General features: G+C 31.8%; 3 protein-coding genes across 4 annotated transcripts; 2 read left to right on the forward strand and 1 right to left on the reverse strand.

The window, feature by feature from the left end:
• The first annotated feature begins 4,492 nt into the window (after window positions 1-4,492).
• On the forward strand, window positions 4,493-10,164 carry LOC107825439 (cytochrome P450 CYP72A219-like). Its single transcript, XM_016652303.2, has 5 exons — window positions 4,493-4,813; window positions 5,851-6,068; window positions 6,827-7,068; window positions 8,630-9,014; window positions 9,622-10,164. The coding sequence occupies exons 1-5, from the start codon at window positions 4,528-4,530 to the stop codon at window positions 10,042-10,044; spliced, it is 1,554 nt and encodes a 517-aa protein (XP_016507789.2). The 5' UTR covers window positions 4,493-4,527; the 3' UTR covers window positions 10,045-10,164.
• Window positions 10,165-13,331: 3,167 nt separating this feature from the next.
• LOC107825445 (uncharacterized) lies at window positions 13,332-18,508 on the forward strand. Of its 2 annotated transcripts, XM_075227113.1 has the most exons (3): window positions 13,332-13,601; window positions 14,332-14,459; window positions 14,799-18,508. In XM_075227113.1, the coding sequence occupies exon 3, from the start codon at window positions 14,805-14,807 to the stop codon at window positions 16,848-16,850; it is 2,046 nt and encodes a 681-aa protein (XP_075083214.1). In that variant the 5' UTR covers window positions 13,332-13,601; window positions 14,332-14,459; window positions 14,799-14,804; the 3' UTR covers window positions 16,851-18,508. The 2 variants fall into 2 exon arrangements, with proteins under 2 accessions (XP_075083214.1, XP_016507802.1); XM_016652316.2 differs by lacking the exon at window positions 13,332-13,601 and having other exon boundaries at window positions 14,321-14,459.
• Window positions 18,509-19,488: 980 nt separating this feature from the next.
• On the reverse strand, window positions 19,489-23,926 carry LOC107825461 (cytochrome P450 CYP72A219-like). The gene is given in 5 exon segments (NM_001326151.1): window positions 19,489-19,955; window positions 20,668-21,052; window positions 21,631-21,872; window positions 22,717-22,934; window positions 23,625-23,926. Coding segments are annotated over 5 exon segments (1,557 nt in total). The 5' UTR covers window positions 23,914-23,926; the 3' UTR covers window positions 19,489-19,532.
• Window positions 23,927-24,280: the final 354 nt, after the last annotated feature.

Consider the following 24,280-nt stretch of genomic DNA (forward strand, 5'->3'; position numbering starts at 1 on the left):
TATTTAGGAATTCAAAATTAATATAATTACACTTATAAATATGGTACTATATTTTTCATCCAATAAAAAATAATTATGCACAATCTAAACATGTACTTTCAAAGTCTTATTTTTGATATTGAAAGTTTTGTTAAAGTACGACAAAAACAAATAGTTGCTTAACTTATCAATTTCTAATTCAAACAAGGATATAATAGAAAACAAAATAATCTATTTGTTTGGTATTAGACGTCTTTTATCACTCGATAATATTTGTTCTCGAGAATTTAAGTTAAAAATAAGTAAAAAGTAGTTATAATTTATTATAGGTTTAAATTACTCTTTGTCGTAGAATTATAGAAAAATTAATTATATCTTAATAAAATAATAGATTTTTTTTTTGTGAAAAAACTATGTTTGATTTTTCGGAGTATATAATAGTATGTCCATTATCCTTTAATCTAACACTCCTTCTATAAGTTTTATGTACTAAAACGTAAATACACATTTTACTGGTATAACTAGATATAAACTAACCCAATATCCATAATTATGATACTCTTTATTTCACTATCAAATCTAACAAATGCTTTTAAAATGACACATAATAATTGAATGTCAGATGTAGGTAGACACGCAAAGCGCGTACATTAAAAGGCCGCCCTTCACGAAGTATTGATCGATATTTTTACCCATCAAAAATAAATTTTTAGACAATCTAGCTAATTGAGATCAATATTCTATCATTTTTTGAAATTTATATTTCATAATATAATTTTATATTATAACTCAAATACATTATTCAAAAATATAATGTTCTAAATTTTTAAATTATATATTTATTAATATAGATACACGCGCAAGGCGCGTACCATTTTACCCTCTAGAAATATATTTCACATTATACAAAATAGTCATTTGATTATTTCTCTAATACTAGAAATATGAATAGTCATTTAATAGTTTTCTAATATTTAGGAATTCGACATCACTAGATTTTCTGTATTAAACATTTCCTTATTTGAACTAAATAATATAACATATTAGTACAAGAAAAATAATAACAAAGAAGAATCACAATATATTGTGGTGTGTTTCAAAAAAATCGTTTACTATTTTTATGTTCTGGGAGTACTTTTGTTTGTGATACATTTTAAGAATTAATTCTTTAAGAAATTAGGTAATTTAAGTAAAAGTTTTGAGTACTTTCAATTCCTTTTAAGTTTAGGAGTTTTTTATTTGTTATAATTAAGTAATAAAAACTTTGATTTCTTTGACCTCTTTTTAGTTTAGGAATATTTTTATAAAATAAATTAACCGATTAATTTATTGTAAGAAAAATATTACTAATTCTTTTTAATTATGTTAGGTAAAAATTCCATTAATTATTTATAAATATTTTAGGTAAACTTTTCGAGCACTTTCACCTCGGTTTAGGTTTAGGAATTTTTTATTTTTTATTGCAAAAATTTCGAGCACTTTTACCTCAAGTTTAGAAGAATGCGTTTATGCATGGAATCTTAATATTTAGGATTTTGATTTTTTTAAAATTCTACTTTATAGAAATCCCTCGTGAATTATATTATGTAACATGACTATAATTTCTTATATCTTTTTTTTTTCATAATTCTTTTTTTTTCGGTTACTTAAGAGACACAACATTGTGAATGAATATTAGAGGCATCCAATATGGTTTCATAACCCTTATTTTTAGTATTTGTTAACATAAGTCTCCGTAGATATCCAATATGTTGTCCAAGCCTTTTTTATTTTTTGGATCTTTTTAAAATCCTTCAAATTTGAGGTTTTTATCCTTCTTCATTAAACTTTTGATATTTTTGTTTGTATAAATTTAATATTCAATCTTAATTTTATTTTCAACAGATTCAAGCTTAAAGTTTACAACATATCAAAACAGGTCTTGTAGGAAGAAAATTGAATTTAGGCCAAGAGATAACTGAAGTTTCCGAAGAATTCTCTCATGCTCTCTTCTTGATAAATTGCACATTCATAAATTTATTTGCCTAATAAAAGAGTTTGAAACCAACTAAAATTTAATGATCTATTGGATAAACTTTATCATTTCGTTATTGCATTCAAACAATAAACCACACTTTATTTGATATTATATTTATAGGCTCAAAATCAATGGTTATGGCAAGTAAGGCTGATTTAGCTTTGTGCGCTTTTTTATATGTCTGCAACAATCATGAAGGTTGCGTTCAACAATTCTGAAGAAAGTTTGAATCATTCTTTTTTCTCTTTATTATGATCTTACCCATTGCGATCAATTGCAGTGCACTAATTCTAAATGCAGGACCTAATGAAGTTGAACTATATTGTGTGCTCTTAGATATAAATCTATTTCTACTATTCAAACTAATGTTTGAAATTAACTATTTGCTTTGTGTTTTCTATAAATATTTTCTTCTCGGATTTTTGGTATTAACCTTTGCGTTATATGTTTATACGTTCATAAGTTTGACTATATATAGCTCATTGAAGTTATTATTTTCTTCATATATAGTTTTTATTTTTCTGTAAATTTACTTTTTTGTACTTTTTATTCCTTTTACAACTTTAAATCATTAATTATATTTAAATACGCTGACTAGCTTAAGAAACTTTTTTCATAGTTGCTTTGATTAGATATTTTACTTGGTAAGTTATTATTATTGTAAAGAAATACACATCTAAATGACTAAATGATAAAGAGTCATCATTTTTGTTTCAGCATTAGATAAATATTTTAAAATTTTTAGGACCGACAACATCGTTAAGGAAAGAGAAATTATGTTAGATTCAATATTATACTAACATATTATTATCTCATACAATAAAATACCTATAATTAAAATAATATATAATTAACTAAACTGATTTGTTTATCTTTGCAAGTCCTGAAAATATTCAATTACTACATCTATGTAATCACGTTTATTTTTATCACTTAAATGACTCTTATTTTAATGTTATTTTTTTATTTTACATAATTATTTTTCCTTTTTTACAAATTTTAGTTTACTGGCGTTATATGCACGTGCAACGCACGTACTCTAAGACTAGTCATGTGAAAAGGGGCGGCTCAATAAATATGGAGGCATAAAGCAAAAATTCAACGAGAGGCCCTTTTTTTATATAAAATAAAAAATTCATATATAATTTCATTTAAATTATGTATTTCTAGTTTTTCATATGCAAAGTTATTACTAATTTTATCTAATCCATTTAATTTCTCTTGAGATATACACGTTGTGGAACTGTATTAAAGTTTTAACCTTTTTTGAGTTATGAATTAATAATCGAATCATTTCTCAATTTATGATCTAGAGAATGATTTCCAAAAAGATATTTTTTCTCAATTTATGATCAATAATTTAATCCTATTTTTTTACTATAAAAATTTGTACTTTCTCATTTAAAGTACTAAATATTCTTCTAAAAATAAATTAATATATAACCTATTAGAAAAATTTGGGGCCCCAAAAATTACGAGGCCCAAAATAGCTGCTTTAGCAGCCTTACCCCTGGCCGGCACTGCATATGAAATACAGGACTTAACTAATGTTGACAAAATCTGATTGGTGGAATAATCACCTTCTTTTCCTTTCTCTTCTCATTTTTTTTATAAATGTATATTTTCGACGTTCTCAAAAATAATAATCGACAACCTGTCAATTTTTGTATATTGCCTTTTTTTTATATATATATTTCACTGCAACCCATCACAATCTCTGCTCAAGCAAAGATTATTCTACTCCTTGTTCCACAAGGAAAGGGAAGATAAAAATTTAATATTTCTAGTCCTTCTTCCACTATAAAGAAAAAGGATTAATTATATCATTATTACTTTGACTTTTATGTTTATTCCAAAACTTAGCAACCAAGCATTGGAAGTTCCAGATAACCTTAAATTTTTAACTCGTACTAGGATGACCCTCCTTTGCTTAGACTTTGAATTTGTGTTTGAATCTTTAAAATAAAAGAATTTTGAGTTATATACATTGAAATTTTGTATATCATCAAGTCATCTTTATCTATTGTGCAGGTAATTTTTCTTATTTTATGATTGTAAATCTCATACTTATAAAGAGACTTACATGTAGATATTATTTGGATAACCTGATAATATTACTTTTTTACACCAATATGTATATAACTTAAACTCAAAAAATAATGGATACATATTCAAAAAAAAGCTTTTTTCACTTTTAGATCCCGCCAGAAACTATTTACATTTATTAGCCGAAAAAGTGTATAAAATTTATATTATTTTTTTTATAACATACAAAATATATATATTACTATATTTTTCGGCTATTATTTTGAGAACGGTTATACAATGTCATTTTCCGTTAAAAGAAATCTAGACAGAGACAGAATGACGTGTATTGCTTCATAAACATTAAAGACGCGTGTGATCACTTTGTTTGTCAAACAATTTCTTGATTATAGTCAAAATTTAGCTCATAAAAAAATAGTCCATTTATTTTCATCAAGTATATAATACTATCAAGATCAAAGAGCTTAGTGTGGAAAAAGCCTACAATGGAGATACCATATTACAGTTTAAAAATTGCAGTCTCATCACTTTTAGTTATCTTTATATTAAGATGGGCATGGAAAATCTTGAATTGGGTTTGGTTCAAACCAAAAGAATTGGAGAAATGCCTCAGACAACAGGGTTTCAAAGGAAACTCTTATAGATTCTTGTTTGGAGATGTGAATGAGATGATGAAGATGGGTAAAGAAGCTTTGTCTAAGCCTATTGATTTCTCCCACGACATTTGGCCTAGAGTCATGCCTTTCTTACACAAAACCATCACCACTTATGGTATGTATACTGTCTAGTTTCATTTTATATGTCTTAGTTTGACTGGTCAAGTCCGTTTTCATCATGTATTTACTCAATCTTGTGATTTTAATTTTTATATATATATATATATATATATATATATATATATATATATATATATAAACACACACACACAACAAGACATCCCGCGTTCATGCAAGATTCGTGGAAGAGCCGCTTCCTAAGGGGTTTAATATAGACAACCTACCATAGCTAATGCAAGCATTGATAGTTGCTTCAACGGTTCAAACTCGTGACCTATAGGTCATGAGAAAATGGTGTATAACAATATAAGAGAGTATTATTAAATGTAATATGAGAATGTTTACATTGAAAACTTACTAAATATAAAAATATGGTATTTTCTCGAAATAGACTAAAAAGAAAAATAAGACATAAGACATAAATTGAAATGGAGTATTAGAAATCCTTGCCTTCCTATCAGTGATAAATGCATGATTTAAGATAGTGGATTCAGAGGTCTGCAGTTTATTATATGTACGTGTTCTGTATTCACCCCCCCCCCCTATATATATAAGTATTTGGTAGATGTAAGCAAATGTTCAATTGAATTCACTGCATGAAGTTAAGATCACTTCTGTTTAGGCCATGTTCTGGAACAAGGTACCCAAGATCTTGAAAATAATAAGGATTTAAGTTATTGTCACGACTTAATTAGTTATAGCTAGTTAGCTACTATATTTTTTATGTTATTAATATTTATCGTAGAGATGTACTTATTATTAATCTATTAGTGATTTGTGTGTAAACATGTTTACAACGTGGCAAAATTTAAAGGGATCTTTATACAAATAGCCAGCTCATTCATTATTTATTTTTCTTAGCTGGTGAATTATATACTGATTATATACAATTATATATATATATATATATATTATACTTGAATTATTTATATATTATATATCCATCAGCTATTTTAAATTAAGCGATTTGGAGACGGCTATTTAGGTTAAATTTTCAAAATTTTAAACTCAAAAGTTGTTGTACTTTTGTAGGTAAGAATTGTTTGGCGTGGTACGGGCCAAGACCAGCAATTGTTATCGTAGACCCTGAACTTATAAGGGAGGTGCTAACGAAAATCTACGATTTTCAGAAACCACCTGGCACTCCACTTACTAAGTTGGCAGCAAATGGACTTGCTGGTTATGAAGCAGATAAATGGACTAAACATAGAAGACTTATCAATCCTGCTTTTCACCTTGACAAATTGAAGGTTTTTAGTATGAAACTATGTTAGTGTCAATTTGCACTACTTTTTTTTGAAGTAGTTTATTATAGACTTGCTTAAGAATTCCGCATGTGTGAGCTTGCTCACATAGTCAGTCTCAAATCCAGATAAAGGAGGAGGGTTACGGTAGGCTGACAGTCAGCATAAAATTTTTTGTAGACTTGCTTGAAAACTCCGCCTATGTGAGTTTGCTGACGTTTCCAGTCCCAAAACTGATAAAAGAGGAGGGTTGCGGTAGGCTGACAACCAACGTAGAATTTGCTAAATTGTTGACTTGCTTAAGGTTGGAGTTTTTATTTTATTTTTTGGTTTTACTTACCATTATGTTGTGGGATTAGGGCAAAATGGGGTGATGAGTATCGAACCCGCACCTGTTGTGTGAAACATTCTAATTGATGTCACTGGACTATAAGTTTTGGTGGTTAAGGCTAGATTCATAATTATTACAATAATACTTTTTATATTTTGTTCGGGAGTGTAATGCCTTTTATATGCAAAAAAGATAAAAATTGGAAACTAAAGCTCATTTGATCTATCACCACTACTTATCAAAGGAGGATCTAAGGTGAGTTACGTGGATTCAACTGAATAATTTGCCTTTAACTCAAATTTTATATACATATACAAAAAGAATTTGAACGTATACATATATTAAATCATACATATTATGATAAATCACTGATTTTAGATCTTGGATTCGTCTCTGCTACTTATTTTGATCATGTCTAATGCATAACGTGCAGCATATGCTACCTGCATTCCAAGTGACTGCTAGTGAGATGTTGAGCAAATGGGAGAAAGTTGTCTCTACAGAAGGAACAGAGATAGATGTGTGGCCATATCTACAAACTTTGACAAGTGATGCCATTTCAAGAACTGCTTTTGGCAGTAGTTACGAAGAAGGAAGAAAGATTTTTGAACTTCAAAAAGAGCAACTGGAATTACTTTTACAAATAGCACGCTCATTATACATCCCCGGATGGAGGTACAATTACTGATTTCATTGGATTCTAAATTAATCTCTATTGTATTTAAATATGTGATTTCTTCTAATGAATGCTGGTGAGACTCGAAAGCATATCGTTGATTGCTTTGATACCATATTGAATTGTACGATCACCTCATCAAAAAATTTAAACTGATTGAGAAAACTACACTTTTTTCCTTCTTTTAGTATTATCTGTTGTTCTTTTCGTTTCGATTTCTTACTATCTTGTTGTTGTTACTGTTTGGTGCTATTATTTTTTTTTTTGTCTTTCGTGAGCCGAGGGTCTATCGGAAATAACTTTTCTACCTTCATGGTGAGGGTAAAATCTTTGTTACACACTACTCTCCCCAGACCCCACTTGTGCGATTACACTAGGTTTGTTGTTGTTATATTTAAGGGAAAATGACCAAATATACCTCTCTACTTTCATATATTGTCTACATTTAACCTCCGTTGTACTATCGGGCCAAATTTACCCTTACTGTTATACTATCGGGCCAAATTTACCCCTACAATCAACAAACTTTTAAAAATACCCCTTGATCTGTTAAGTAATCCAAAATCTCCCAAATTCTTTTTATTAAATCACTTGTTGTTCTTCTTGCTCCATTATTTTCAAAAATTACTATTGATGTGAATGTTAGAGTTACTAGACTATACAAAAATTACTATTGGTTTAGAATTTTATTTGTTTTTAATCATATACACACCGTAGACTTTAGTGGGTCTATTTATTGTGTATTATATGCAGCTGATCATCATGTATGTACACGTATATTCAAATATATTTTGTCATTGCCTTGTTAGTATAGAGTTCGATCGACTAACTTAAGAGTGCACAATGTGTGAGAATTTAATTAAAGTAAAGTTGAATTAGACAATATAAAGTCTCCGAGAAACTTCAATTTTATTCACTAATACTTGCAAAGTCTCCGTACATTTGGTGCAACGAATTCATTAAAATTGGGATGTTGAAAATACTTTTAGAATTTATAAAAGCTACCTAATTTAGATTTTTCAATTTACTATACTTTGTTTATTCGGTTGTATTATTTAATATATATTTTCTCTAATTCAGAAAGCAGTTAAATGCCAATTATTTCAAAAATAATGGACCAAGAAGAACAACAAGTGATTTAAATAAAAAGAATTTGAGAGATTTTGGATTACTTAACAGTTCAAGGGGTATTTCTAAAAGTTTGCTGATTGTAAGGGTAAATATGGCCCGATAGTATAACGGTAGGGGTAAATTTGGCCCGATAGTATAACAGAGGTTAAATATAGATAATATATGAAAGTAGATAGCTATATTTGGCCATTTTCCCTATATTTAATTATGTGTTCATAGGCCATGTTGTTGAAAATTCCTTAATGATGGCGAGACTCCAACGCAGATCGTTGATTGCTTTGGTACCTGGTTAAATTGTGTGATCATCTTATTTAAAAGTTTAAACCGTTTGAAAACATACAATTTTAGTTACTTAATTACGTTTTCAGTATCTACTATGAAACCTTTCTTATTTGCAACTTCAATTCTACTTAATTTCTTGAACCATAGGTTTATGCCAACAAAAACAAACAGAAGGATGAAGCAAATCTTTAACGAAGTGCGCGTATTGATATTGGGAATTATCAAGAAAAGAATGAGTATGATTGAAAATGGAGAAGCTCCTGATGATTTATTGGGTACATTATTGGCATCCAATTTACAAGAGATCCAATTACATGGAAATAATAAGAAATTTGGTATGAGTATTGATGAGGTGATTGAAGAGTGTAAGCTATTTTATCTTGCTGGGCAAGAGACTACTTCAGCTTTACTTGTATGGACTATGATTTTATTGTGCAAGTATCCTATTTGGCAAGAACAAGCTAGAGAAGAGGTTTTGCAAGTCTTTGGAAGTGATGAACTTGACTATGAAAAGTTGAATCAGCTAAAAGTAGTAAGTATTCTCTCCATGTTACTTCAAATTAAAAAAAAAATTCTATCCTCAACCTAAACAAGAAATAGTATGTTTTACTAAAAAAAGTTTTTTTAGTGCTTATCTTTAAAAAAAGTGTATAGTTTAGAAAATTCAGATGTTTGGCCAAGCTTTTATAAAAAAAATAAATATTTTTAATTAGTAGCAGAAACTGTTTTTTAGAAGCTAAAAATGTAGCTTTTCTCATAAGCACTTTTGAACTTTGGCCAAACACAAATTACTGCTCTAATATAGGTAAAAGTATTTTTTAAATTAATTAGCTAAATACTACTAGACAAAAATATATTTTTGAAAAGCACTTCTAAGAAAAATTACTTTTCAAAATAAATAGATTAAGTTCGGCTAAACATGCTATAAAAGAATTTTTACACTATCAATTATCTTAAAAGATAATCGTTGGTAATAATAGTCCATAACATCCTAGAAAATAATGTAGGTTACCTTCTATAATAGATAAATATATACTGACAGTGTAAACGTTCTTTAAACTGACAGTATATATAAATAAAATTCTCGAGAAAAAAACATGTTATCGTGATGGTAATATTCACTTGTGAACTTTTTATAGGTGACTATGATCTTAAATGAAGTCATGAGATTGTATCCTTCAGGATATTTCATTAATCGAATGGTAACCAAAGAAACAAAGTTAGGGAATTTATATTTACCAGCTGGCGTGCAACTTTTATTAGCAACAATTTTGTTACATCATGATACTGAAATATGGGGAGATGATGCAATGGAGTTCAATCCAGAAAGATTTAGTGAAGGTGTAGCCAAAGCAACAAAAGGACAACTTGTGTTCTTTCCATTTAGTTGGGGTCCAAGAATTTGTATTGGCCAAAACTTTGCTATGTTAGAGGCTAAGATGGCAACTGCCATGATTTTGAAACACTATGCATTTGAACTTTCTCCATCTTATGCTCATGCTCCTCACCCACTGCTGCTTCAACCACAATATGGTGCTTATTTAATTTTGCATAAGTTGTAGAAATGATTAGAAGGGGAGTCATCAGCTTGTTTGGATTGCTATTACATGTCGTTTCATAATGTATCGTATAGTATTTTACTGTATTATATTATATTGTTTGATTAAAACAACGTTTTGATAGATTGTATTGTTTGCCGTCAGTGGCAGAGCCAGAATTTTTATCAAGGGGTATCAAAATATAAATAATTAGATGCATCGAAAAGTCAAGGGGAGTCAACGTATTGTAAATATACATAAAATAAAAAAATTTATCTAGCAATATAGTGTAATTTTTCGGTGAAGAGGTTTCGCTTGACACCCCTTGGTTCAATGTGGCTCCGCCAGTGTTTGTCGTCGTTTCATGATATCAAACACCAACAATATGAAGAATAAACTTGCAACATTAGTAAGAAAAAATAGGATACATAATAGAATTATTATATAAAAAAGTACGGTAAATAATAAAATATGATTATTTAATAATGGGGGAGGGAAGATGAGAGAAAAAGCAAGGAAACAATGCCACCACACCAAATCCGTCGTTTCATAAATTGTCACTTTTCGTCGTTGCATAATGATGGATTTAACAATATGATACATTAAGTTGTTAGAGCAATTGTAAAATTATTTCTGTGTGACCTATAAATCACATATTCGAGCTTCTGAAAACAGTCATTAATACTTGTATTAAGGTAAGTTGTCTACCTTAATACAAACTCAAGGTGTAATTCTTCCCCGTCATACTACGTGAATGCGAAATATTTTGTGCGCTAGGCTGCCTTTGTAAAAATGATAAGCTGGAACTTTGTTATCAAACCTATATGTATCATTGTAATCAACTATCAAAGAATTACCTTTTCTTGTAAGATATTTATCAGACTCTTCAATAAATTTAATAGTACTATTATATATGCCTTATTAATGCAACTTGTTGGAAACCATTTCACTTTCGCAAGTCTTTATTTATTGTCTTTTTTTATAACTGCATTGATCGAATCAATTTATTTATACTTTGACTATTCCATAAGGTACTTTACTACTTCCGGCCAATACATATTTTTTGTTAGTTCTTTTTTTCAAAGCTTAGACATATAAGATAAATCAAAGCGCTTACCTTAAGACTAGATTTATGATTGATTTAAAATTATTATTTATTTTTTAAAATAGACTTAAAAAATAAGTGCACATAAAATGTTCATTTTTCTATTGTGTTACTAAAGTTATTTTTGAAAAAAAAAGAGAAGAAGACAAGTTAACCTACTACAATCATATACCAATAATAGATTAGTAAAACTCATATAGATATATATCTACCTGTATATTTTATGAAAATCGAGATCTTGAAGTTGAGTTACTATTTTATTTCAATTTACTCCTTATGATATTTGACTAATTACTACTTCCAGTCTATCTTAGTGATCCTATTGCTCTTTTACACATTCTTTTAAAAAATATTAATGAAGGTTTTTTTTACTACTATAACCTTATTTAATACTGAGGGCAAAGTAATTATTTTGGACCAAATATATTAACAATCAAGATAACTAATATGGACCAGAAGGAGTATATTTAACCTTTAATTAAATAGAAAGTGTGATTTTACTCCAATCATTAATGGAAGTTAAAAGAGAAAAATGGATTGTTTACTTCTTAGAAAGGAAAAGAGTTAATACCGTAACCCCCGCCTAAACTATATAATTTTTGTCAGTTACCTACCTAAATTATCGCCTATCCCCGAAAATCCCCTGAACTATGTTCCCTTTCATAATATAACCCCCTCGTCGCTTATGTGGCATTAGAGGTGGGCATCGGTGGGCATCGATCGGTTCGGTTCGATTGTGAATATTATCGGTCTAGCATATCGGTTTATAAATATGCTAAACTGATAACCGAACCGATAAAATATCGGTTATCGGTTAATCGATTATCGACCGTTATCAGTTTACCCGATAAGATAAGAAACATAGTATATAATGCACATAGACTGAACTTCACTCACTGAAGTTTGCATAATCAGATTCCAAAGTTGCTTTACTCATTGCAAGTTGCTTACTTGACCACATGATACCATTTGCAAGTTCCCTCAATTTTTCATATTACAAACAAAGAAAAGGAAGTAATCAAGTAAGGAATGTTTTTACATAAAGTTAACCTGCAGTTAAGCAAGAAAGAAAAAAACAATTTATTGGAGTCTAGACGTCACAAACGATATCCTGTAGCTAATTCGGCGAGTGAGTAAAGGAAGAATAGTGAATGTTAAGGAGGTTATATCCTACCTCAAATCATTCAAGAAGCTCAAAATTAAATTTCAAGAGTACATCTCACTGCTACCGTTGATGGAATGAAAAATGAAGACTTGCGGCTGAGCAAAGTTCGGAGAAGGCCAAGCCCTAGATGTATTTATATACTTAAGGATAAAATTATAATTTTATTAAATTTTATTGGGGGGTTGGTTAACCCGTTAATAAAATTGGATAACCGAGATCCGAACCGATAACCCAATAAGTTTTTTTTGGTTTGGGCTATCGGTTTTACCCGATATATGCCCAGCCCTATATGGCATAATGCGTATAATAAATCGCCAAAGAGCACGTGAAAGCTGAAAAAACCATTAAAATGGCCCACCAGAGAGTGTTTAATGGCTAATTAGCCTTTCTTTTTTAAAATTTATATTTCTTTTTATTTTTTCCTCTTTTTTATTATTTTTTATTTTTTTAATATCACCTTCCTTCCTCATATTTTTACCTTTCTTCTCTATTTTTTCATCTGAATTCATCTAAAATTCTACCTCCCTCTTGTCAAAACCCTAATCTTCTGTGCCGATTCAGGAGCAGAACCCTAGTTTTATCCCGATTTTTGAACAAAAGCAAGAATAGACAAAGCAATTGAGGTTAGACCCAAGATTAATGGAGATAATCGCTATTGAGAGAAGGTGAAGTCATTCTCCGATGAGAGCAAATAGAAAATGAGTTTTTGATAATTGACCCACTAGTTTTAACCCTAGCCTTTTTTTATTTTTTCGTGTAATTTTTTATAATGATATAATAAAGAGTATTAAAATCTTTATTAAGTCTATTCTTTAGATTAAGCTAAACAAATATCCACATAGATTGCTACATAACAGATTTTAAAAATAATTTGGAGCGTTTATTATACGCACTAGTAAGAATGCGGCAGATATTTTTTTTATTATGAAGTAGATATAGTTAGGCCGACAAAGTTGTATAATTTAGTCGGTTTTAGGGTAATATTAACTCAAAGGAAAAAATAAATACCACATTTAAATAAACTTTTCCGTCCTTTTCCATTTCTCTACAAAAACTGTGTAAAACCCCTCAATTTCTCCTCCATTTTCCCTCTCAAATCTCAAACTCCAATGGACGAAAATCATTATTTCTCTATACCCAATTCAGGTTCATCTCTGAAGCAGAAGTTGAAAAACTCCCTTTGCTTCACTGCCACCTTTCTCCTCCGCCTCCGCCGTCATCCTCCGATGAGAATCCGCCGCTGATTTGGGGACCCTTTGAGTTATTCGCTGAATTTCGAAGATGTATTTGATGAAGAAGAAGCCCCTTTGGGTAATTTCACTTCTAGACTCCCTCCTTCCCCGCCGGTGAAACCTATGTCTCTGACGGGAATTACTGCTGCCAGTTAAAGTAATTAATGTGTAATAACTTTTGAGCAGTAGTTGTAGTAACTTACCTTTTTTTGTTCTTTCTTAAAGTGGAGCCGGGAACGTAGAGTAGTGGAGCCACCTGAGCGAAACATAAATTTATATATAAAAATTCACTAGAATTGCCATATATGATAAGTAGGTCTGAATCCAAATTTTAAAATGCAATGAGTTCAATTATAAAAACCTTAAAAGTTGAACTGCTCTTTGTATTCAATATTCTAAATCTGCCTCTGATTAATGGTCTTTGTATTCAATATTCACTGCTTTGTTGTCATCTTAAAAGTGAATTGTCTTTGATCTTTTTTATGAGTGTAAATAAATTGGAAGAATTTCCAGCTCTCTCGTATAACTAGTTATGACTTTGCTGTTGGTAACTGGTATGTGAATTAAATGAGGGAGACATATTATATACAATTGGAATTTGCAGTGAGGCTAAAGTAAAAAAGAGTTATAACGAGGGAACTAATTATGAGTAAGATGCATGAAACTTGAGAAATCCCTCCTCGAAAGGAAAGAGGGACGAGTTTTACCTACTATTGGATTTGAACCAATGACTCTCGCCGTATGAAAGCGATACTCTAACCGCTGAGTCAAGTAGGTCAAGGATCTTTCTTTTGCTGTTCTCTGGCCAGATCTAGGTGTGAATCAGGAGCTTGCCATTGTGGAGAGAGAATGGATATGTCAATTACTACTCTGCGTATCTGATGTGTGCTTCGGAGTATTGGAATACTGATCAGAGGCGGGCGACGGTAGAAAGGAGGTAAGAGTTTTTCTGATAAAAAGACGTGTTCCCTAGTAATAACCGTAGCTTCAGTGGCTGAATTTTGTAACGAAACAGAGAAATGGGCAGTTCTAGATGTTTGCTTAGTGGTATTAATTTTATATTTTGGTCATTAGTTTACGTATTATTAATTGAGTCTTGTACTTATTTTGCTTTTAGTCCCTACAAGTGGCCGTAGGATTAGTTGCCACATGTCTCATCCGGTAGAAGCCTTGGCCTTTTATTTCAGTGTATTTCCCTTTTGGTAGCTATGTTGAATGAAAATTAGATTTTTTATCTTTTAATTTCTTTTCTCTTTCTTTGAATTTCTCTTTCAAGTTTTCAATGGCGAATCCACCGTGGGATTCGCTACAATTGGTATCAGAGCCGACGATTCTCAGCTGTTCATCGGATAGACAGAAAACTATGGATTCCGGCAGAGCACAAAATCAGTTAGAGCAGCAGATTCAAGCTTTTATGGCTAGATCGAACAGAAAAATTCAGCATTTAGCAGAACGATATCATCACCTTTCCAGGACCTTCCATAGTTCATCAAATCAGTATGAGGCTCAAAGATTGGAGAGTGAACAATGGATTTCCGATGGCCCGTACGCAAATCATCAGTATGCCGGTGCAAATACACATTGTTATCGAGAATCCTCTGGAGTTGAGCAGTACCATAAAAATCTGTATGCGTACACTTACCCTCATCCATATTACAGACCAGACCTGAGTTGCAATCCCTATGGCGTTGAGTATTGCCATGGTGATTCGCGAACTTGTCCTTACCAGGTTCCATATGCTTATCATTTTGATGGTAACTATCTGGGTTCCTATTTTGTTCAGTTGGGTAATGGTTCTGTAGTGTTAGTGACAGCTGCTCCAACTACTCCTACATACAGAGATGAACAAACAGTATTGACAAAATTCAGGAAGAATAGGAAGAAGAGAAGATACCTTAATGTCTGCAGTGGTCGTATCGAAAAACACAAGAAACATCCTGGAAGTAAACGAAACGCCGGTAAAATGCACCACCTTGGAATCCTCTTCGACGAATACCATCTAAGTTACTTCGGAAAAGTGGGCAAGACATATTTTCACAAACGCATCAACTTGTTTGGAACATCCACTCTCTGCAACGACGTTGAAGTACATGAGGATGAAGAAGAAACTTCTGTTAACTGTGATGCATGTGCGTTACTGGAAATTGAAGTTAAAGAGGAAGGAAGTTCAGTGGAAGACCAAGTGCTTGATGAAAGTTCTCACACAAATGAAACTCTGGAAATTAGCCCTAATGAGATCACAACGTGCAATGCAAGTCCCGTGATTCCATTTTTCACCAAATACGTTCTTGCCTTTACCATTGAAGACCAAAATGCTTTGAAACTAGAAGATGAAGGTGAGGAAAAGCCATCACCGATAGAAAATGAAGGTGCTGAAGCTTATGAAAACAAGGTATGCATAGTGTTTGATGAATGTCCTCAAAGGGACGAAACTGAACTACAAGCTGAGTTTTGGTCAACAAGAACAAAGAAGAATAGTAATTACTCGGAATCATTGACTTGGTATGAGGTACACAATCTTCTCCGGGCTTGCAACGGAAACTTGGATACCACTACATTGATCGAAAATCTCACCAGATATTCTGCTAATTCAACTCAAATTCCCCTTTCGATGGTTTTGTTTGGCCCTATTTTCTATTATAGGCACGAAGGGTCGTATCATCAATCAATATTTCTATTCGTATCAGCTACTATTCAGTTTGATAATTGTAGGGACCATTTGATTGTTGAGATGTTGGGACTTCTTAACCACCATAAGTTTGCACGTGTGGTTTTCTTGTTATTCGCTGTTTGGCGTACTGTTAATTGGGGATTTTATCTTGATCTTAATACTGCCTTGATCAGTGTTGTTACAATGCAATTGAAATGGACTGATGTTTGCTTGACTGGTGGTGTTTATCTTTGTGCAATGGCTCTTTCCACATTCGATTCACTGAGATTCTCTACCTTCGTTGTCAATGAGTATGTGGATGGATCAATTTTTGGGGAGCTTCTGATGATGTTGTTTCCATCTATAGCAGTATTTTTTGTGGTTCAATTCTTCATAAGAAATAATATCTCATCTCGGAGTTCTATTATGGGTGGTACCATGAGAAAGGCCAAACCAATATTTTTCGAAAATAGTACATTGGTGTTAGTTTTTAGCGAAACTTTTGAAAAGTTGGCCACCTTCACGAGGGAGTTACTTCATAAAGGAAGTTCTATGGTCATTAGATATTTCAATTCATGCGAAGGAGTTACTCATTGGAACCATGTAATTCTCTGTTTTCTTGCTTGGCAATGGGATGAGAAGAGCATATTCATTTTATCAACACTTAGGGGTACTTGAGCGTCATGTGCTATTCAGTTCTCTTGGGGATATCCAGGGAATTGAACATAAGAGAGTTTGTTTGATTGCAATGAAGTTATTGAAAATCTTATTATATGTTACAACTTTACATGTCAATGGTGATCCTGCTGAAGAGGGTGCGATTGGAGAAATGCAATCAAGTGCTTCTTGGAGTGTTTACAAGGGGATTTTCTACTCATTCTGTTCATTGCTGGCTTCACTTCTTAACTACCCTGTGAACTCTACTGAAAGTTTGAAGGATCTGGAGTGTGGAATAATATACTCCAGTTTGCACGTCTTTATTAAATATCTTTACTTTTACAGCTTTAAACTGAATGAACCAATTGTCTTTGAACCTGGAGGAGGCATATTATTTGCGGGGTCAATATATAAAGACAATGATGAATTCCTTGAGGTGTTGCTTATTCTAAGTTACCTTGGTTGTGATACATTTGAAGTGGAGTTCTTGATGAAACATATTGTGTTGTGGCGTTCTTGCATTTGGAACTTAGATGCAAACCTGATAATCCTTAATTCTTTTGTTGGAGTCGGTTGTTCCTATTTGAGAATTTCATTGGAAGATCTTAATAATGGCGATGTTAGGATAGCTGTGGACTTCCTAGCATTTTTATTGAAGAGGTTTGAACTATTTCCAGAATATAAAGGAAGAGAATTTCATACTAACAGGAACTCTTGTCAGCATAGTCATGAATCTGTTACTGGACTACGTAGATAAATATGCCTATTATTCAGAGGTGCCTGATCCTGGTAGTTGGGTAAGTGGTGATTATGCTAGTTTCTTGCCTCTCCATTCTGTTGCATATGTTTTTAGCACAGTTAGTGTAGAGGTGGTGAAAAAAGAGGCTGAGAACTTTGAGTGTCTCCAATATTTTCAAGTGTTCCCTTCAGTTGGAGGAAACAACTTTGCACTAGGAACTTTGTTAATTTCAGAGATTAGGGGAGAATACCCTGATTGCATGAGCTTCAACAACACTGAGTTGAAGATGGAGGCTGCATATTCAAGAGAGTAAGTAAGAAGTTCCATGATTGAGCAATGGAGCAAGAAGGTCGTGGATGGACATTCCCATTACAATTATACATTTACTATTATACAGAGGTCCATTACAATTATATTGGACGAGATAATATTTCTACCACAGTCAAGGAGATCACTTTATTCAAGAGGTGGCACAATTGTAGGATTAGTTTGCAAGTTTACTTCACTACTATTCCGGAGTCAAACTAATGCAGTAGTGCCTGATTTTGTTTTTGGAGGTTATTGGTTCACAATTTGTGGTTCTCTGCAGTTTAAAGAGTTTGGAACATCAATCCAATATGTAAGCTGATGAGGCTGTTCCAGGAATTCCAGATTTATATGAACCTTGAGGACAAGGTTCTTCCAAGGGCGATGGAATGTAACGAAACAGAGAAATGGGCAGTTCTAGATGTTTGCTAGTGGTATTAATTTTATATTTTGGCCATTAGTTTACTTATTATTAATTGAGTCTTGTACTTATTTTGCTTTTAGTCCCTACAAGTGGTCGTAGGATTAGTCGCCACATGTCTCATCTCATCCGGTAGAAGCCTTGGCCTTTTATTTCAGTGTATTTCCCTTTTGGTAGCTATGTTGAATGAAAATCAGATTTTTTATCTTTTAATTTCTCTCCTCTTTCTTTTAATTTCTCTTTCAAGTTTTCAATGGCGAATCCAATACAAATTTCATGCAAGTTAGATTTTGATTGTATTGGCTTAACATATCTTGTTAGTCAGGATTTAATTATAAATATAATGTTAAAACATCAGGTAATCATAGGGTAACATGAAATGACATTACTATATCATTGAGATAAAATTTCATTTTACACAAACTAAAAAAAATCTTGTTCAAGTCGTGAAAATAGTCATTAATATTTGTATAGTTGTATTAGAGTAGACTGTTTATGTCACGCCTTTGGGGTGCGATACTTCCCAATCCTTATGTGAACACGAGATGCTCTGTATAGTAAGTAGTCCTTTTCTTGTTGAGGATATTGCTAAAAAAGAAAACTTCAAATTTGTTTATGGGGATGTGACCCTAAGATAAAAGATGTTCCACATAAAGCGACATATGTTGGAATATAAACAAGCTAGGCCGTATTATCACTTTATTGTAAATGGAAAAAAAGAATAATACAATATAAAGGATAAAAATTTGCAAGACGCAAAAAGGATAAAAGAAGGAGATAAACATAAAGCACACTATCAATATTATGAAAAATACCACTTTTACAAAGAAAAAAATTCAAGACACACATATAGCTACTACACTTTAACTCCTAATTAAATGAACTGCAATTAATAACAATGAGAATGACTCAAAAGACACATTTCTAAAGAACACATATTAGACCTTAAACACCTAGGAGTCTAGGACATAACTCAAAAGACAAATGAACTTAGATACTTGATCACACTCTTAATTAACATTTAAATATACTATTTCCAACACTTCAAAAGTACATCTCTCTTATAACTAGAATCATAAGGTTGGTCAATAAGGAACAACTTGACAGAGTATCCTGAGGTAACAAGACATCATTGACGAGAGTAGCGACACACAAGGATCTAACCTCAAGCCGTGTTCCCTCAATATGGCTTGTTACAATGATAAAAGTTCCATAACAAGTTCCAAATTGACCATTTCTACAACTTGTACAAAATTAATTGAGCACCATATTGAGGTTGAAGTAGTAGTGGATGAGGAGCATGAGCATAAGATGGAGAGAGTTCAAATGCATAGTTTTTCAGAATCATAGCCATTGCCATCTTGGCCTCTAACATAGCAAAATTTTGCCCAATACATATTCTTGGACCCCAACTAAATGGAAAGAACACAAGTTTTCCTTTTGTTGCTTTGGATATTCCATCACTAAATCTCTCTGGATTGAACTCCATTGCATCATCTCCCCATATTTCAGTATCATGTTGCAACAAAATTGTTGGTAACAAGAGTTGTACCCCAGCTGGTAAACATAAATTCCCTAACTTTGTTTCTTTGGTTACCATTCGATTAATCGCATATCCTGCTGGATACAACCTTAAGACCTCGTTTAAGATCATAGTTACCTATAAAAAGATAGATCAAACTAGTGAATATTGCCCTCAAAATATATGGCTTTTGGAAGATTGAAAATAAAAGGGTCTAATGTTTAGGTGAAACATTCAAGGGTGTCGTCTACTGGTACATGACGTGGGTGAAAACTATGAAAGATCAGGGGTGTGTTTGCTCTGAAGGAAAATATAAGTCATTTTCTGGCAATCAAACATCAAAAAATATTTTTCTTAAGAAATATCTTTCATTAAAAGGGAAAAAATAACTCTCTTCATTCGATAGTCCATTTGAAACATTTTCTAAATCTCGGATAGTCTTGAATAGTGAGACAAAGCTTCTTCTGAAAAATATTTTCTTTAAAGCAAACACGCTCCAAGGTTCAAATTAAATCCCAGTATGAGATAAACAACTCTAGGTAGTTTCTTTCCATCTGTTTAAATTTGAGTGGAAAAAGGTTTTTGGTACTTATGCTAGTAATAGGTATCTGTTCAGGTATAAAAAACTTACTCGTACTTGGTGTTTACACCAAACCATACCAATTTACCATGTGTATTAAGAACTATGGTTTAGTGATAAGTGTATGTGAAGACACGTGTCATCTTGGGTTGGTGTAAGCGCCAACCATAAGAAAGTTTTTAAACGGTTCGAAGTGTGCACAAATTGATCCGAGCATCACCGTTATTAAGAAAAAAGTTCAAAATAATTGAATATGTAGACAATACTTACTATTTTTAGCTGATTCAACTTGTCATAGTCAACTTCCCTACTTCCAAACACTTGCAAAACCTCTTCTCTAGCTTTATCTTGCCAACTAGGATGTTTGCACAACAAAATCATAGTCCATACAAGTAAAGATGAAGTTGTCTCTTGCCCCGCAAAATAGAAGAGTTTACACTCTTCAATCACCTCATCAATACTCATACCAAATTTCTTGTTATTTCCATGTTGTTGGATTTCTTTTAAATTGGATGCCAATAATATACCCAATAAATCATCAGGAGCTTCTCCATTTTCAATCATACTCAATCTTTTCTTAATAATTCCCAATACCAGCGCTCGTACTTCATTAAATATTTGCTTCATCCTTTTGTTCCTTTTTGTTGGCAAAAACCTGCAGTTCAAGAGATTTAATATGAAGTTGCAAACAAGAAAATTAAATGTTCTAGTGATGATTTTGTTAAAACATATTGATAATATTATTGTTAGATAATCAATAAGAAACTTGATAGGCTTAGAGACGCGTGAACACGCTTCTTTCTTAAAGATACTTAGTCTCATCCAAGAGCAAACGGAAGAATGATAACCACATCATCGATCTCCGGAATTTAACTGTCACTCAACGTTGTATTTAAGAATGTTTTTTCTACTCTTGAATTTAGGGTGAATCACCTTCTGACCAATGTCTCACCAAAAGTATTTTTTTGAAAAGTATTTTTAAAAAAAGAACTTCTCAAAATAAGCAGATTTTAGAAGCTTGGCCAAACAGGCTATTAGCGTTGCTCCAAGCTCCTTTATCAAAAGGTATTTGTTAAAAACAAAATAAATTTAGAATGTCAAAGAATGAATCTAAAAATAAATTCCTTTCATTTTCAAGATTCATAAATCACCGGATTGGCAATACTTTTTCAAGATTATTGGAACATTATCTAACAGATTTAATTTATAATCCAAAGAAGTTAATAACTCTACCTCCATCCTGGGATGTATATTGTGCGGGACACTTCTAGAATTAGTGAAAGTTGTTCCTTTTGAAGTTCAAAAATCTTTCTTCCTTCTTCATAACTACTGCCAAAAGCAGTTCTTGAAATGGCATCACTTGTTAAAGTTTGTAGATATGGCCACACATCTATCTCTGTTCCATTTGGTGAGACAACTTTCTCCAATTTGCTCAACATCTCACAAGCAGTAAATTGGAATGCAGGTAGCATATGCTGCACATTAATAAGCATCCAACTTTAAGTTTGCAAAACATAAACAATAAGAGTTTAACTTCTATAAATTACTCATGTAAAAAAACTTTTAAACTATTAGGTCATATCTAAAAGATAAATATATGTAAGTCGTCCATTAAAAGTGGATTGAAAATAAGGCAGATGTCACATGCTACAACATATTATATTACACTAATGAATTTTACACTATCAACTCACTTAAAAGATAGCTAAAGGTAACCATTCATTAAAAATAAATTATTTACGTGAAATATAAGGCAAACATAACATGCTGCAACATTTTAATCTTGAGTATACCGATGAATTTTTGCGCTATCTGTTCGCCTAAAAGATAACTACATGTAACCATCCATTAAAAATGGACAAATAACCTAGAAAATAAGGCGGATATAACATGTTACAATATGTTAGAGTATACTGATGAACTTTTATACTAACAGGTCACCTAAAAGATATCTTAAGGTAACCGTCCATTAAAAGTAGACTAATAAGCTGAAAGATAATGCAGACATAACATGCGACAATATGTTGAAGAGTACACTGATGAATTTTTATACTATCAAATCATCTAAAAGACAGCTACATGCAACCATCCATAAAAAGTAAATTAATAATCTGCAAAAATAAGGCGGACATAACATGCTACACCATGTTAGAGTACTCTGATAGTGTATATATTTACAATATTAGTATATATAAGTTAAATTATTTTCGAATTTAGAAAATAGCCATTCATTTAAAAAGAAAACAAATATACATAAATTGAAAAGGAGGGAGGAGTAGTAACATAAATTGAAGATAACAAAGCTTTTCATACTAAAACCTTCAACTTGTCAAGGTGAAAAGCAGGATTGAGAAGCCTTCTATGTGTAGCCCATTTATCTGTTTCATAGCCTGCAATTCCAGTTGCTGCCAATTTTGTGAGTGGAGTGCCAGGTGGCTTCTGATAAACGAAATTCTTCGTTAGCACCTCCTTTACAAGTTCCGGGTCTGTGATCAGGACTGCTGGTCTTGGCCCAAACCACACAAAACAATTCTTACCTACAAGGTGAAACCACTATCAAATAGTGGTCTGTCCATCCGTTTAAATTAAAAATCCGTATATAATCTATATATACCATTTTAAAAAAATAAATAATAAATCTAGCAGCTATTCGTGTAAATATTCTTTTTATGAAACATGGTAAATGAGCTGTTACAATAGGTAAAACAACACTAAGAGCTCGTTTGGTACGAGAGATAAGAGATAATTAATCGCGGAATTAAATTTGAGATGAGTTTATCCAACGTTTGGTTGAGATTAAATCGTAGTATAACTAATCTCGGATTAGTTATTCCGGGATTATAGTATTCTTTTATCTCCATAGGAGGATAGGATAACTAATCCTAGGATAATTAATCATCTGATAATTTATTTCCCAACCAAATGACCCATAATAGTTTGAAATTCTTTGATAGTATTAGTGTGTATAATTTAACTTTTATAGACTGACAGTATAATTGTTTTTTTATATGATAGGATCAATTAAAATATAACTATAAGTAACTACTCAACTACTCGTAACAACTTACTTGAAAAATAAGACAAACAATCTATTGCAATAAGTTAAAAAATACTGATAGTTTGATGCATAAAGCATCCCGTATTTACTCAGAGTCTAGGACCACACCCCTCAAAAAAATATTACAACTATTAGTGTATACAAAATAATTGAAGTTATGAAGTCTTACCATAATTGGTGATGGTTTTGTGGATGAAGGGCATGACTCTAGGCCAAATCATGTCATGAGAGAAATTGATTGGCTTAGACATAGCTTCTTCACCCATTTTCTTTATCTCTTTCATATCCCCAAACAAGAATTTGTAAGAGTTTCCTTTGAAACCCTGCTGTCTGATGCATTTCTCCAATTCTTTTGGTTTTAACCACACATAATTCAAGATTTTCCATGCCCATCTTAGTACAAAGATAATTGCAAATGAAAAAATTGTAAGTTTTAAGCTGTAATATGGTATCTCCATATTCTTATCCCCCACTCACAAGCACAATGCTCTGGGGCCTTTATTATAATATAATACCATTATATAAATTCTAGTATTAAATATTTGATGAGAAGAAAATCTAAGAAACTATGAAGTGAAATGTCAAAGCCTTAGTAACCAAGGAAATTTTAGGCCTTGGTGACAAAGATAAACTAGTCAAACAAAATCAATACACGTCTCCGAAAGTGAAGAAAATAATCCACACGTCGTTTTCTCTATTTTTCTAGATTTCTTGTCTGGATTATGTGACTAGTCTACTCTTATCTCCTTTTTTATTTTTTTTATTTTGTTATAATTAAAAATACTTTATTCTAATTTTTAAAGTACTTTACGAAAAAGTAATTTT

The sequence above is a fragment of the Nicotiana tabacum genome, chromosome 12 (assembly GCF_000715075.1).
Source record: "Nicotiana tabacum cultivar K326 chromosome 12, ASM71507v2, whole genome shotgun sequence".
NCBI lineage: Eukaryota > Viridiplantae > Streptophyta > Magnoliopsida > Solanales > Solanaceae > Nicotiana > Nicotiana tabacum.